Here is a 17,393-nt window from a genome sequence, read left to right on the forward strand (position 1 = left end):
GTAGCACTTTGTGAATATATCAGTTATTGTTTAATTAGCTTTGTACTTGTACTGATGATGCCTGTGATACTCAGGCGAAAATTCTACTAATAAAGAGTATTTTACGTGAGTTAATTTCGTTATTATAATAGTAAGTAATAAGTTCAGTGAATGTGGTGGATCGTCCACTGCAGGGTAGCACTTGCTTGCAGTGGACTCTCTGCACTTCCATTCTATCATTGAATTGTTGACCTGGGATGGTCCAATTTGTCAATAATTTGCCAAATAGGTAGGCCTGCAACATGCATCCTATCACAATGCCTCTTTCACACTCCATCCATTCTCTTCTCGCAACCATTTCACCTAGACATAGTCGCACTTACTTGGGGGGCATCATATTCCAATTTATACTGGCTACAAACACATGACTCATTACATGGCAACTTGTCCATGGGGGATGTCCTTTGACTTCTTTCCAAGTGGTTTGTGATACTGGGTTAGCTGTAGTGGATGGAGTTTACTATAATGCTGTTTATTACAGTTAAAATTTATTTATCTCTCTTCTATTTTATTTATTTCACCTTCAACCATTACTAAATATTTAATACTCATTTTTTTAATCATTGCTTCTAAAAGCATGCATAACTCTTAAAAATATCTAAGAATTATCAGGTTCCTGCATTTAAATTACATTCAGTTAAAATCTTATATTAAACAAATACAATTTTATTACCTTCTGCTATTTTTTTACCACTGCATGAAAAATAAAATGATGAGAATATAATGTTATCTTTGTTAATTCGCTTAAATAATTCCTGCCTCCTGGCTGTTGAATATTCTACTTCATATGTAAGAAGGCATCTACAAAAAAAAAAAAAATATACATATATATATATATATATAAATTAGTTTGAATGACTATATACCGAGAATGAAAAAGAATAAGCTTTAATGTTAAGATACTACTAATTTCGTTGAATAAATCAACTTCTTCAGGTATCACAGGCAAAGAATTATATAAAATAACAGAGACATGATAAAATTACATCAACAAATCTAGTATAAAAGACAATAGTGACTGTCTTTTATACTACAGATCTAGTATAAAAGATAATCACTATTATCTTTTATACTAGATCTGTTGATGTAATTTTATCATGTCTCTGTTATTTTATATAATTCTTTGCCTGTGATACCTGAAGAAGTTGATTTATTCAATGAAATTAGTAGTATCTTAACACTAAACCTTATTCTTTTTCATTCTCGGTATATAGTCATTCAAACTAATTTTTTATAACATTATCTACCGAATAAATATGAACGATAATACATATATATATATATATATAAGAATTATCAGGTTACTGCATTTAAATTACCTTCAGTTAAAATCTTATATTAGACAGTGTTCCCATTTTTGGAAACAGGCCTGCAGGCCTGGAACTCTTTTTCCAGAATAATCTCAAGTTCCTTTATCACATTATGCGGGATATCAGCAATGTCAGAAAATCTTCATCCTTTTAGCACAGTCTTTAATTTTGGAAAGAGCCAGAAATCACAGGGAGCTAAGTCAGGTGAATAAGCAGGATGGCCTAATACGGTAATTTATTTTTTGGCCTGAAACTCTCTCACGATGAGTGCACTATAGCTTGGCACATTGACATGATGGATGATCCACTTGTCAGGCCACAATTCAGGTCTTTTTCTCCCAACAGAATCTCGTAATCTTTTCAGCACCTCTAAATAGCATTGTTGGTTGACCATTTGTCCCTGTTCTATGGATTCATAGTGGACTCTCCCCTTGTGATCAAAGAAACATATCAGCATGGTCTTGAACTGTGAACGTGACATGCATGCTTTGTTCAGACATGGCGAATTTGGGGTTTTCCACTGCATGCTCTGGTGTTTTGTTTTGGGATCGTACTGGAAGCACCAGGTTTCGTCACCCGTAATTACTCTCTGAAATGTGCTTATTTGCAGAAAGATCAGTTGTAACTTGAACCTGGCACTGCTTCTGTTCATCTGTCAGGATCTGAGTGTTTTTACTCTGACTGTTTCTCGATTCATTTACAATTCATCAGCCATTAATCACACACTTAATAGTCTGCCAGACTGTACCAAATTTCACACTCTATTCACATTTGCATCCATCATTTTCATTTTGGTTGCCCACTTCTGGGGTCGTCATTCACATCTTCTCGCCCCCATTTAAATCTGTTATGCCACTCAAAGGCACTTGACTTTTTCAGAGCATCTACACCCTATGCCACTTTCAACAGAGCTCCGTTTCAGTAGCAGTTTTGCCGATTTTCCCACAAAATTTGATGTTAAAACGCTATTCCAAATTTCGATCACACATTTTTATGCCAAAGTTTACATGCAGATCTCTATTGTTTTTGCAACAACCAACTAGATAAATGGCTCTATTGGTTTGAGGTTTATGCACACATTAGTTAAAAGATGTACAAACATGATTACTGATGTGACTCCAACTCAATCAACACTACGCACCCATTTCGGGAATTAAATTGTCACAAAAAAATTAAATTATCACTTTTTTTTGTTGCAATAAAATATTCTTCTTATCAGCTATAGTTAACTCTCACTACAGCCAACATCATTATGGTTAAATTACTTACTAGTAATAAATTAGTAACAAACTCTTAGCCAAAGCACCATATCTTTGGTACCTTAAGAATTTGTTATTATGAGAGCTAGCAACACGTGGAGTCATGTTACATGAAAATGTAGAGTTCCTGCAGGATGATTTGACAGACTGATACTGTGAGTAAAAGATAATGGTTAGGTTGATGTTACTAATCATAGAGTTATGCATTTTGGGCTAAAGAGATTACAAGCTACTACATGTTCACTGATGGGACTGCAATGCAAAAAAATTATGAGGATAGAGATGGGAATAATAGTGTAAATGAAATTAGAATTCAGGAGACATATTATACAAGTGGACAAAACAGCATAAAAGATCAATGGATAGTGAAAAATATGGATGACCACATATAAACTTATTCATCACAGATCTGGGTACCTGGGTTTCAATGAAGATGAGGAATTGGTGAAGGAGATACCAAGAGGACATGTGACTGGAATGCTTATTATGAGGAGAGATTAAAAGGTCTTTAATTAGAAAATTTAGTTGATTGAAAGAATTTGACAAAAAATACAAGCCAAGGATAGGAATATAGAAGAAATATTTCTATATCATTTTTCTACAAGGTAAATTAACTGAATTGAATGTTTACTAATGGATCAGCTAGGAGTAGTAGTAGTACAAGACTGATCATGAGTCCCTAAAAGATGAATTGAATTTAAAAAGATATCAGACTGACAAGCATAGATTTTGAGATACAGTATCACCTGGAAGGCAATGTGGATAGGTTATAGATTTGTGAAGGAAAGTATGTTTAAATCATCATAGATAAAGTCTTCTTTAAAAAAAAAAAAATGCCTAGTGGCCTGTTTTGGTCTTGGTCCAGTGTTTCATTGGTATGCCTATGTTTCTTTGATCCTATGATGATGACAGAATACATTGTAAGGTTGGTAGAATGCATTGCTTTTTCTAGATACTACTTCCATTTGATTTTATATTTCTTTCTAAATAGTAAACCTTCCCAGATTTTTATCTCAAGAAGATGATGCCTTGAACATCGGACTGTTTACTGCATCCTCTTTATTGAAAGCTTGTCTATGCAAAGCAACATTATTACCATGAAAAGGAATACCTGAAAAAAGTTTTTGTAACAATTGCAATGCCATCCTTAAAGCAGATAAGAGAAATACTACCATCATCATCATCATCAAATTCCTGATATATCTACTACCTGCAAAGGGTGTTACAAGATATGATAGTACTACATGAAAAATTTACATCCATTACTAACTTCCTATCTACAATTTTCCTCCAAATCAGTCTGTTACATTTCAAGACTCCAACATTATCAGATCTTATATTTCTATCTTCTTAGGCACTTTTTACTGTATCAATCCACCTATACCTTGGTCTTCCTCTAGGTCTTTTTCATGCCAACTGGACAGAGAACACTTGTCTTGCTAATCTTTCCTCTCCCATTCTGTTTAAGTGACCATACCACCTGAGATTAGCTCTGCTAATGCATTCCTGGATGCTGACAATGTCAAGTTCTTTCCTAATATCCTTGTTTTTAATATGATATTGGCATTGGTGCCATCTGTTCATGCTCCTAATCTTTCTCATGACTCTCATATCTGCTATCTCTAGTCTTTGGTCAAGTGTTTACTTCTGACCCAGCTCTCAGATCAGTAAGTTAAAATTGGTTTGAACACTGTTATTGTATACAGCTAATTTAATGTTTTGACTAGTTTCTCTCTTATTCCATATAAATTTATTCAGTTGACTTCCTACCATACCACCTTTGTTGATTCTTTTGTCTATTTCCATATTTAATTTACCATCTTCACTAAAAATCGTGCCTAAGTAACTGAACTGTTTTACTTGTTCTATAGGTTCTCCATTCACAATACAGTTGATATTTTCAATGCTTCTGCCTATTTTCATTGTCTTTGTCTTGTTACTGGCTGACCTTCATACCATATCTGTTACAACAGTTATTCAATTTAGTCAGAGAATCTTGCAGACCTGTAGCAGATTTATTTAGAAGTATAACATCATCCGCATAAAGCAAAGAGCTGACATTAATATCTCCAATTCTGATATCAGGTTTAATACCACTTTCCTTCATAATATGATCCATATAGATAATGAATAACAGAGGGGACAATTTATATCCCTGTCTGACACCAGATTTATCATTAAACCATCTTCCTGTATTTCCTTCAATTCTAACTGCTGACTTACAACTTAAATAAAGACTAAGTATTGCTTGATATAATGCCCCAGTAACACCATATAACTGTAGCATTTTGAATAGCTTCTCTCTTGACACCTTATCATATGCCTTTTCCAGATCTACAAAACTCAAATAGAGATCTTTGTTATGTTCCCATGATTTCTCAACTATTTGTTGTAAAGTGAAAATCTGATCCTGACAGTCTCTATTTGGCATGAATCCAGCTTGTTCTTCACCAAACTTCTCTTCCATAATCCTTCTCAACCGTTTCTCAAGTAAACTTGCATATATCTTACCAGGAACACTCAGTAGAGAAATACCTCTGTAATTCTGACTTTCAGTTTTATTTCTCTTTTTTATATATGGGCACTATGAGAGCTCTACTGAGTTCATCTGGAATTCTTCCTTCTGTCCAGATCCTCTGAACTATGCAATGCAGCCACTGTAAGACTTTTATATTACCTCCACACTTTAGCATTTCTGGTCGAATATCATCTACTCCTGCTGCCTTTCCACATTTCACGCTTTTGATGGTTTTTTCCTACTTCAAGTATGGATATATATTCCTGACTGCATGCCTGTTGAGTGTTTTTTTACCACTATGCTGTCATCACTGCCTGTTTCATTTAGCAATTTTTCGAAGTAATTACTCCATACTTCCCATTTTCATGTCATATTTATCATCTCTAATTTCTTTTACAGCACTCTTTCCTCCATTTCTGAGCTTCTTCAACTACCTCCAGAATATCTTGCCACCTTCTTGATTGGACTATTATTTCAAAACTTTGAATTTTTTTTTTTTTTTTTCCCTAGATGGTGCCATATTAGGACTTTAGTCTTGTGTTGCACGCTGCAATTACTTATACTAGCTCCACTGTTACACCGGATTGTGGTTGGCTTACTTTTGTAACAAACTTTGTGTTGTGTGCTCTGAAGATGCTGGATATAATACCAGCAAAATATTAGCTTCTAAGTTAATAAATGGTTATTTTCTTATCCATCTGTTTTCATATCATACCGTGAAATCTACTACAACATGTCTGACGAACTCATAAGCCTATCCATGCATACTTCTTGATATTTATTTTCTATGTTCTTACCAGTCTTCTCATGACTTTTGTTTAGCTAGTTTTACACAGTATTTAGCTTTCTTACATTTGTCTCTGTATTCTCTAAGAGCACAAGTTGACTTATTTGCCAGGATCTTTTGATATGCTTTCTTCTTTTCTTTCACTTCTTGTGTCCACACCATGGAGTTCTGATTTTTCTATCCTTACAAACAACCTCACCACATGCCTCTCTGGCTGAATCAATCAGTGTTTTCTTCAGGGCTTGCCACTGAATCTCCATGGTTTGGTTCCTGTTCTCAAACTCTTTCATTTTTTTTTGATGTTTGTGTATTTTAGTCATACAGGTGTTCACATCTGAGAGCAGCTCAACTTTTATTCACCTTAAAACTTTCTTACATGTTCTTCTTTTCAATATGAAATTCAATTTTATCCTGCTCAAGACTAAATGGTGATCACTTCCAATTTCAAATCCTCTGTACACTCTGGTGTCCTGCACCATGAAGTAAATATTACTATCAACAATAACACAGTCAATGAGACTTTTTTTATTCCTTGCCTCTTCTCTCCATGAGAATTTGTGCACATTGTTATGTTGGAACACTGTGTTAGCAATAACAAGTCTGGAGTAGAAATCCAAGTTATACTGCAATTATATTATAAGATCTCTATGCTATTGGACTTATCACTTATTCATAAACAGACTTGATCCTACTTGTGGCTTTGCATGCTTAGCATGATGATCTGATTTCCACCACAGTAAGTTTCTCAGAGGAATTCCTGAAATAACTTCAATCGAGACACCCCCAACAACCCCACTAGACTATATAGGGTTCGCAAAATATACAAATCTGATTTTCCTGTCCATCCAGTAGTGGATGGCATTAGCTCTCTCTCTCTCTCTCTCATCTAATTTCTCTTGCACATGCATCATTATCCACACTACTTATGATGCACATGCATGTTGGACACTCAAATACATTGTTGAAGAACTCAGCTCGTTTGGTAAAAAAACTAGTAAATATCCAAGTCACTCCTGAAGATATTTTACCCAATCGATGTGGTATCGTTATTGATTAATGTACCAGTCAAAGAATCATCAATTTCTATTCACTAGACATCATGCTTACAATCCTCCTCCTTTACCTGAACAGAAAAGTTTTACCTGCAAAAATAGGGTTTTTCCTAGTAGGTTTCCTGCTATTTCCTCCCATCACCAATTTATGGAGAAATCTGAGAATGAAGTCATGGCACTAGTGACACAAAACCATGTATTTCACACCATGTGGACAATGTTTTTATGGTCTGAAAACAGACTTTTAAGGACCCAGAAGACTTTGTATCTTTGTATGCTTTCTGAAAAAAATCACCTTCCCAAGATTAAGTTCATGCTAGAGATTGAGAAGCATAAAAGATTAGCATTTTTGGAAGTCCTCATCAAAAAAAAAAAAAAAAAAAAAAAAAAGATAGAAACATAGAGAGTTAGATGTCTGACAAAAACCAATTAATGCGGTTGATATCTACATGCCAGTTCATTTCACCATCCTTAACAAAAGTTAACAGCTATCATACCTTAAAGAACCAGGCTTTTGAGAATGACGAAACACAAAATAAAGAATTTACATTTTTATTCATCTGATTCCTTCTAAATGGCTGTTCAAGAAAGAAGCTGTTAAAGAAACTGTTATTCTCCAATAAACCAGCTCATGCATCTCCAGAAATTAATTACATGTATGCTATTTCTTTTACCTTATGTAGGTGGAATAAAAACATTAAGAGAATAAGAATAACCACATTTTTTAAAAACAGTTAACATCAGAACAACCTTAAACAAGTCCACATCTTGCAAAACTTTGTATGTTTTCTATAAATATAATGATTCATTTATAAAGAGCATACTTTATCATTGATCAGGTGGGGAAGTTTTAAAACTTGCAAGAAAGAGCATTGGTTAATGTAGAACATAGGAGAAAAAAAAAAAGTGGTCTCACTGTACATGTCTTCTCCAAACATCATGATATAGATTGGCCATCCATTTCCATGTCATACTCAGAAGACAACTTTTTTGGTAGAATGTTTACAGGGTCTTTGGAAGTGATTCATTTACATTACACCTTGAACAAAGCACAGCGCATTATACAGGATGTTTCAAAAAGAATGTCCCGATTTGAAACTTGTATATCTCTGCAACCACGAACCACAAATGAATGCAACTTGTACCATGTGAACGGCCTTGGCCCAGAGTTTGATATGATGCCTGCTAGATGCCGCTACTAGAGGCCAAATAGCCGCTATGCGTAGTTACTTGGTAATAAAATAAATTACTTGACAATTTATTTTGTAACTTTACCATATGTTCATTATTAAATATAATTATTTGAAATCGGGTCATTCTTTTTGAAACACCCTGTACTTCATGACATCTTATTTGTTTATGTAACATATAAGATGTCATGTCATGGTTATATCTGGCTATGCCAATAACTACTTAGACTTTATGCAACAATACATAGACTGCATATGATATATCTAACGGCACACGTGAATAGCTATTATATTACTAATTATGTTTCAAAAAGAATGTCCCAATTTGAAAATTGTATATCTCTGCAACCACGAACCACAAATGAATGCAACTTGTACCATGTGAACGGCCTTGGCCCAGAGTTTGATATGATGCCCGCTAGATGCCGCTACTAGCACCCAAATAGCCGCTATGCTTAGTTACTTGGTAATAAAATAAATTACTTGATAATTTATTTTGTAACTTTACCACATTTTCATTATTAAATATAATTATTTGAAATCGGGTCATTCTTTATGAAACACCCTGTACTTCATGGCATCTTATTTGTTTATGTAACATACAAGATCTCTGGTTATGCCAATAACTACTTATAGACTTTATGCAACAATACATAGACTGCATATGATATATCTAATGGCACACATGAATAGCTATTATATTATCAATTATCTTCATTTTAAAAAACAACAGTTAGTAAGTGTTCAGATCTTTTTATTTGTATGTTCTCTATGCTTTTCCTAATAATGCTGTCAGCTAATTAGAGAATGAAACATGTCGATGTTCATCTAAATCCTTGAAATAAATCCATAAGCCTTAACTCACATTATAGGGGTGCTTAAGGGTCAAAGCTGTATAACTGAGAGGAGACCTCCACATAGCCTTTAAAGGAATACGGAGAACCGACCAGGGCTTCGTAACCTAATGTCCAATCCTCACCTTCTCTTGGTGCACCCTGTTGGGTATCTACTTGGATACTGAATAAATGAGGATGGGCTGGCAATTTGGGATTTAGCCAACCAAATTGTATTCTTATTGGTTACACCAAAATAAAAAAAAAATGAAGGTACAACATGACAAAATTTCATGCCGGCTGGGGCGTCGCCCAGTTAAACAAGGCCCCCCCCGATGTTTTCGCCAGGGAACCAGGGCGAACAGCGAAAAGTCAGCTACTGGAACAAATCTGAAAACACACCCCAACTCAACATCACCAGAGTTAAAGATCGGTACTATCAACATAAAAAGCCTGAATGGCAAAGAAATGGAGCTAGCTGAGGAGTTAGATAAGTATCAGATCGACATAATAGGAGTGACTGAAACAAAAAAGACAAAAACTGGTGAGATCTTTCTGAGCAATAAATACAAAATGTTATATTCAGGCAATGACAATCAAGGAAAAGGAGTACCCATAGTATTCAACAAAAAATACGAGGCTAATCTTCTTGAATGGCAGTCAGTCTCAAGTAGAGTAATGTGGTCAAATATGAGAATGGGGAACTGGACAATGAGACTTATTTGTGCCTATGGTCCCACAGAAGGTTCTACTAAGGTAGAAGTGGAGGAATTTTTTGATGCTCTAGAAAAAGCAACTGACACAATGAAAAAGGAAAAGTTGGTCCTTGTTGGGGATCTAAATAGCAGAGTAGGAAATGATTGCGAGACATACAAAAATATTTTGGGAAAATTTGGAGAAAAGAGCAAAGCTAATAATAATAAATATTAAATGTTAATGTTAATAATAATGGCAAATATCTGTTGGATTTCTGCTCAGGACATGGACTGGTTATTACTAACACCATGTTCCAACATAAAAATGTGCACAAATTCACATGGAGAGAAGAGGCTAGGAATAAGAAAAGTCTCATTGACTATTTTTTTGTTGATAGTGATGTTTTCTCCCTGGTGCAGGACACCAGAGTGTACAGAGGATTTGAAATTGGAAGTGATTACTATTTAGTCTTGAGCAGGATAAAATTGAATTTCATATTGAAAAGAATAACATGTAAGAAAGTTTTAAAGCAAATAAAAGTTTAGCAGCTCTCAGATGTTAACTGTAGAGTAAAATACAGAAAGATTATTGAAAAGAAAATGAAAGAGTTTGAGAACAGGAATCAAACCTTGGAGATTCAGTGGCAAACTCTGAAGAAAACATTGATTGATTCTGCCAGAGAGGCATGTGGTGAGGCTGTGTGCAAGAATAAAAAAATCAGAACTCCCTGGTGGACACAGGAAGTTAAAGAGGCAGTGAAGGAAAAGAAGAAAGCACATCAAAAGTTCCTGGCAAATAAGTCAGCTTTTACTCTTACAGAATAGAGAGACAAATCTAAGAAAGCTAAACAGTGTGTAAAACTAGCTAAACAAAAGTCATGGGAGGACTTTGGCAAGAATATAGAAAATAAATATCAAGAAGGTGGCAAAATATTCTGGAGGTTGTTGAAGAAGCTTAGTAATGGAGGAAAGAGTGCTGTAAAAGGAGTTAGAGATGATAAAGGTGACATGAAAACTGGATAAAAAAGATATCCTTGAAGTATGGAGTAATTACTTTGAAAAACTGCTAAATGAAACAAGCAGTGATGACAGCACAGTGATAAAAAACACTGACCAGGCATGCAGTCAGGAATACATATCCATACTTGAAGTAGAAAAAGCCATCAAAGGCTTGAAATGTGGAAAAGCAGCAGGAGTAGATGATATTCAACCAGAAATGCTGAAGTACGGTGGTATAAAAGTCTTACAGTGGCTGCACTGCATAGTTCAGAAAGCCTGGACAGAGGGACGAATTCCCGATGATTGGAGTAGAGCTCTCATAGTACCCATATATAAAAAGGGAAATAAAACTGAATGTGAGAATTACAGAGGTATTTCCCTACTGAGTGTTCCTGGCAAGATCTATGCCAGTATACTTGAGAAACGGTTGAGAAGAATTGTGGAAGAAAAGCTTGGTGAAGAACAAGCTGGATTCAGGCCAAATACAGGCTGTCAGGATCAGATCTTCACTTTACGACAAATAGTCGAGAAAGCATGGGAATATAACAAAGATCTGTATTTAAGTTTTGTCGATTTGGAAAAGGCATATGACAAGGTGCCAAGAGAGAAGCTATTCAATACGCTGCAGTTATATGGTGTCAATGGGGCATTATATCAAGCAATACTTAGTCTTTATTTGAGTTGTAAGTCAGCAGTTAGAATTGAAGGAAGTACAGGAAGATGGTTTAATGTTAAATCTGGTGTCAGACAAGGATATAAATTGTCCCCTCTGTTATTCATTATCTATATGGATCACATTATGAAGGAAAGTGGTATTAAACATGATATCAAAATTGGAAATGTTAATGTCAGCTCTTTGCTTTATGCGGATGATGTTATACTTCTAAATAAATCCGCTACAAGTCTGCAAGATTCTCTGACTAAATTGAATAGCTGTTGTAATAGATATGGTATGAAGGTCAGCAATTAAAAGAGAAAGACAATGAAAATAGGCAGAATCATTGAAAATGTCAACTGTGTTGTGAATGGAGAACCTGTGGAACAAGTAAAACATTTCAGCTACTTAGGCACAATTTTTACTGAAGATGGTAAATTAAATATAGAAATAGACAACAGAATCAGCAAAGCTGGTATGGTGGGAAGTCAATTGAATAAATTCATATGGAATAAGAGAGAAATTAGTCGGAACACTAAATTAGCTGTATACAAGATAGTGTTCAAACCAATTTTAACTTATGGATCTGAGAGCTGGGTCAGAAGTAAAACACTTGACCAAAGACTAGAGACCGCAGATATGAGAGTCCTGAGAAAGATTAGAGGCGTTAACAGATGGCATCAATGGCAATATCATATTAAAAATGAGGATAATAGGAAAGAACTTGACATTGTCGGCATCCAGGAATGCATTAGCAGAGCTAATCTCAGGTGGTATGGTCACTTAAATAGAATGGGAGAGGAAAGATTACCAAAACAAGTGCTCTCTACCAGATTGGCAGGAAAACGACCCAGAGGAAGACCAAGATATAGGTGGATTGATACGGTACAAAGTGCCTTAGATGATAGAAATATAAGATCTGATAATGTTGGAGTCTTGACAAGTAACAGACTGATTTGGAGGAAAATTGTAGATAGGAAGTTAGTAATGATGTAATTTTTTCATGTAGTACTGTCATATTCTATACACCCCTTGAGGGTACATGGTAGGAATTTGATGATGATGAACATGTCGATGTTCATCTAAATCCTTGAAAGAAATCCATAAGCCTTAACTCACATTATTCATTTCTGTGACTCTAGCCCTCATCACATCAAGTAAGGACAGTTGAGGATGTTGTGGCATGCTACGTGTATGGCATGTATGCATCCCATGGATTAAAAATGTGCATGTGTGCATTAAATTTGTATGCATGCACTGGTTGACTTGAGTATTTCTATCTCTGGCTTTAGCAGCAACAGAAGTATTGTATTGGAAATGGGTAAGTGCTCACTGACCTTGGACAATGGTGGCAGAGAGAGGTGTTTTGACAGAGAGCTGAAATTGTATAAGTGAATGTTAGGTAAAAGCAGGATGTGTGGAGAGATCATTAGATCATCTAAGACAGAGTTGTTACTTGGGTAACCAAGGGAAATGACATGGTTGAGCAATTTAATGATCACTTTATTAGTGTTCCATCCTGGTAAAGCAGTCTTTACTTCTAGTGCTAGAAGGAGGAATAAAGGATTAGATTTATAATACAGATTTGCATTATGAACAACAGTTCTGTTGGTAGAATCTATCCTGAAGTTGTTGGAAGTTTTTTCACTTGGTTTTACTAATTGGTACTTGGCTTAATCCTTTATCCAAGTGCAAGCAAACAAAGTTTGCATCTGAAGTAGTTTCAGGACTGGGACAACTCGTATATAGAAGCTAATAACTTCACATCACTTGCCTTAGTATCCCATTATGCAAAACACATATCCTTATGGGTATGTATAATGCTATGCATTATGAGAAGGGTCACTACCCAGACTGTGGTTTTGACCTTTATTGAGGTCTCTTTAGTGGGAGCCAGACCAAGAGGTGATACTAAAATTGAAGTAATGCAGAAGTCATATTTTCATTCCAATAATGCATAACATTATACATACCCATAAGGATATGTGTTTTGCATTATGGGATACTAAGGCAAGTGATGTGAAGTTATTAGCTTCTATATACGAGTTGCCCCAGTCCTGAAAATACTTCAGGTGCAAACTTTGTTTGCTTACACTTGGATAAAGGATTAAACCAAGAATATAATCTCTTGCCATGTTTAATTTATAGTATAACCATGTGAAAAAACTTCCAACAACTTTCTGTAATCCAGAGTAATTTAATAATAAGGTGTGAGACCTTTTAGCAACTCTTATATGAAAATATGACTTCTGCATTACTTCAATCTTAGTATCACTTCTCTGGGTCTGGCTCCCACTGAAGAGACCTCAATAAAGGTCTTTTTTTTGTTTGTTTGTTTGTTTTGGATTTATGGCAACACTACAGTTATGAGGCCAGTAAATTAATATCTGTAAATTATGTGTGTTCTTCTCACCAGTTTGTTTTGCAGAATGAAAAAACCAAGTCTCCAGAAGGAAAAATCCTGCCACCTCTGTATTAAACTGGCTAACACATCTCGAATTGAAAAGCCCTAATAAATTCTCTTTGTCAAACCCAGGTCTTTCCAACCAAAGAAAATTGTTAACACTGACTAAGTTCTAGAGGATCCCTTTAAATTGGGGTGAAAGAAACACAGAGAGAGAGAGAGAGAGGTCTATAGTCCTAAAGTGATTTATTGGGCTTGACAGAGTGTTCTTGGCTGTAGGATAGTTTGTGAAGGCAGATGCAAGGTATTTTTATAATTTTTATAGCTAAAAAGTATTGTATATGTAGCTGAGTTCAGAAGTTAGTACATTGTTATCAGAGCAAATCAGTTTTGGTCTGTTGACCAGGGATCCATTTGGTTGTTGTGTAACCAGAGAATCTAGGAAGGGCAGACTGTTGTTTGCTACTTTCTATTTCTATAGTGAATTGGATTTTAAAACATGCAACCAAGAGATTCTATGGTGGGTCTCCAAGACATGATCTACTAATCCTGAGCTGCCATAGTCATGTAACCTGATGTAATCCCAGTGCTCCAATCATGCTGGCTGTCCTAGCTGTCTGACCACAGAAGGAAAAGCTATAGTTGCATAGTACCTTGCAAATGCCAGGTAAATTCAGAGGTTATAGGTAGTTTTAGGAGAGTAGATAACGGATGTTAATTTCTTGGGTGGAATGAAGGTAATCACATGATTGTATTTCTTTAGGATCTTGGCCATCTTTTTGGATGCCATGGATGTATGTGAGAATGGAATAATATTAATATTTTTTTGATCTGGTGGGGGTTGCAGCTATTGGCTAAAAGGTATTGTATATGTAGCTGAGTTGAGAAGTTAGTACATTGTTATCAGAGCAAATCAGTTTTGGTCTGTTGACCAGGGATCCATTTGGTTGTTGTGTAAGCAGAGGATCTAGGAAGGGCAGACTGTTGTTTGCTACTTTCTATTTCTATAGTGAATTGGATTTTAAAACATGCAACCAAGAATGTAATATCTTGACATCTTTAATTTATAGTATAACCAAGTGAAAAAACTTTGAACATCTACCTCTAATCCAGAGTAGTTTAGTAATAAGGAGTGACACCTTTTGACTACTTGTATATGGAAATATGATTTCTGCATTACTTCAATCTTGATATGACTTCTAAGTCTGACTCCCACTGATGAGACCTCAATAAAGATCAAAGGAAAAAAAGTTGAAAGACCTGTATAAAGAGAGAAGCTGGTTTGTAGCAAACTAATGCAATGGTATAGAATGTAGCAACATCATTAGAAACATTAACATAGAAATAGAAAGGCAGAAACAAGTAAAAGAAAAAAATTTTAAATAAGAATACAGCACAGTAGGTAGCCCTTCACCTGCATTCTTCAACACACAATTCACTAAATTCTGCGAAGAAAGGACTATCACTCAAATCTGCATTGATGGTGAAGACATCCACCACTTAAGATACCCTTGACTCCGTTCAAAAACACTACTACAAAAATCTGTTTGAAGACAATAGTACTGCAGGAAATTATAACTCTTGGAACATTAATGGCTTTCCTATTCAGACCCATTATAGCATTGAAAGTTCCCACAGCCTATAAAGAATGCCTTGACAGTCTAGGGATAGAACTTTACTGCAAGTTCTGGGATTTTATTCTTCCCATTCTAGCTATACCATTTAATTCCTTTCTCTCGTCAGCACACATACCAAGTGAATTTGTAGCTAGCCATACCATTCTCATTCCAAAACCTACTAGAGATCACACCTTAATCAGCAGCTGGAGACCTATTTCTCTATCTAATACTGACTACAGGATATTTTTATGCATTATCAATAACAGGCTCAAAGTAGGAATGAGATACATAATTAAAAGTGTACAGGTGTATGGTGTCCCAGGCTGAGAGGTAGAATTTCATCTATTTCTGCTACGTGATCTACTCTGCTTAGTTAATACAAAAAAGCAGCCAATGGCAGTGCTATCAGTAGACTTTACTCAAGCATTTGATAATGTCCAAAATCCCTTTCTGTTCCACATCCTCCAGCAAATTGACATGGTTAAAAGCTGTTATCCTTTATTAAAGGAGCCTATGCCAATTCAACTACCTGCCTCCTGGTTAATTGGTTCCTATCAGACCCAGTCAAAATTCAAAAAGGAGTCAAGCAAGGTTGCTTTCTTAGTCCATTGCTCTTTGCATTGATCCTTGAACCTTTCTTACAGGAAGTCGACAATACACGTGCTGTAAGAGGAATAACAGTTCCTTCAACTATGAAGAAAAATAAGTTATTAGCATATGCCAATGATGTAGTTGGCACTTTGAAGGATAATGATCCCATATACATCCTTTTTGGTATTTTGGAAAAATTCAGCAAGATCAGTGGATTAACTGCTAATGCAGACAAGACAAGATTAAAAGTTTTTTGGAAAGTGGGATCTTGGAGGCATTCCTTTTGGACTAACCCCCTAAGAGGGGGAGGAGAGAGAAAGAACCCCTCATACTTGGAATTCCCTTCTCCACTCACCCAACACTACCTGTTCAAGAACTTATATACAAGAAAATTGAAACCTTAGAAGACTGGAAAATTGGACCATTTTCCTTTTCTTCTAAAGCAATAGTACTCAAAAACAATGTTGGTTATGAGGATCGGCTGAGGGAATGTGGACTGAACAGTTTGGTAGATAAAAGACAGAGAGGTGATATGATCGAGACTTTTAAACTGCTGAGAGGTAGTTACAGGGCTGACACTGGGGAGTTCTTTCGCTTGGTGGAACAGGGGGAAGGAGCGAAGACAAGGGACCATCCCTGAAAGTTATGAAAGGAAAATGTGAGCAAGAGAGTGAAAAGTGGTTTCTTTGCATGGAGGGTGGTTGAACCTGATTATTGAACATTGCCTAATAGAGTGGTGAGAGCACGAAGGGTCAATGAGTTCAAGGAGTGGTATGATAGACTGTGTTTTCTAGGAAGGCCCTCCCAAGATGAGTCTTTTGCCTTCACGAAGGCCTGAATCATAATAATAATAATCTTCTCTGCTCAGTTATACATACAGAAGCTGAAGAAAAGCAATTATATAGTAAGTCTGCGTGTGTTTTTTTTTTTTGGTTCAGTCAATGCCAAGAAGTTAAAAAGGGATTTCTTCAACTATCAGAAAAGCATGGAAGATGCTATTTAAGCAATACAGCTTCAAAAATCCATAAAATGTTGCAGACCTTCTAAAGTACTACCTGGGTTTTCATCTTCCCCTGTTTGGAGTAAATGATTATAAAGGTACAAAAGCAGAAATTCTTCCTGAATACTGAAACATTTTGTGCTTAACTCTAAGATTGCTACAACATTCTGGTATTAATATTCTTTCCATTAAAAAAAGTAAAATTTGGTATAAAGAATCTTTAATCTCTTTTGCTGTGAACTTCTGCAGCTGGGTACAAACACACTATGTTTCATAACTTATTGAAATTCCAAGGATTAGGATACCCTAACAGGAGGGATCTTGCTTGGAGAATTGCATATGGTCGCCTTCCAGTCAATGCCATTAAATGGAGGTACTTCTACATCTGAGATCCAATCTGTCATATCTGTTGCAATTGGAAGCAGTAGAAGATGCATTCAGT

At 35.6% G+C, this 17,393-nt stretch overlaps 1 protein-coding gene across 9 annotated transcripts in view; it reads right to left on the bottom strand.

Moving 5' to 3' along the window:
• Idua (alpha-L-iduronidase) overlaps window positions 1-17,393 on the bottom strand; it is a 288,729-nt gene that overhangs the window by 19,041 nt on the left and 252,295 nt on the right. For 7 of the 9 annotated variants that reach the window (XM_090391167.1, XM_090391166.1, XM_090391168.1 and 4 more), the window contains one exon: window positions 713-840. In XM_090391167.1, coding sequence (XP_090247293.1) covers window positions 713-840 — 128 coding nt within the window. Of the gene's footprint in view, window positions 1-712; window positions 841-14,843; window positions 15,002-17,393 lie in introns of those variants that run through there. The other 2 variants (XR_016548187.1, XR_016548188.1) reach the window with 2 other exon arrangements.

This window comes from Typopeltis vanoorti, chromosome 4, assembly GCF_054136105.1.
Source record: "Typopeltis vanoorti isolate ZY-2024b chromosome 4, IOZ_Tvanoo_1.0, whole genome shotgun sequence".
Taxonomy (NCBI): Eukaryota; Metazoa; Arthropoda; class Arachnida; order Uropygi; family Thelyphonidae; genus Typopeltis; species Typopeltis vanoorti.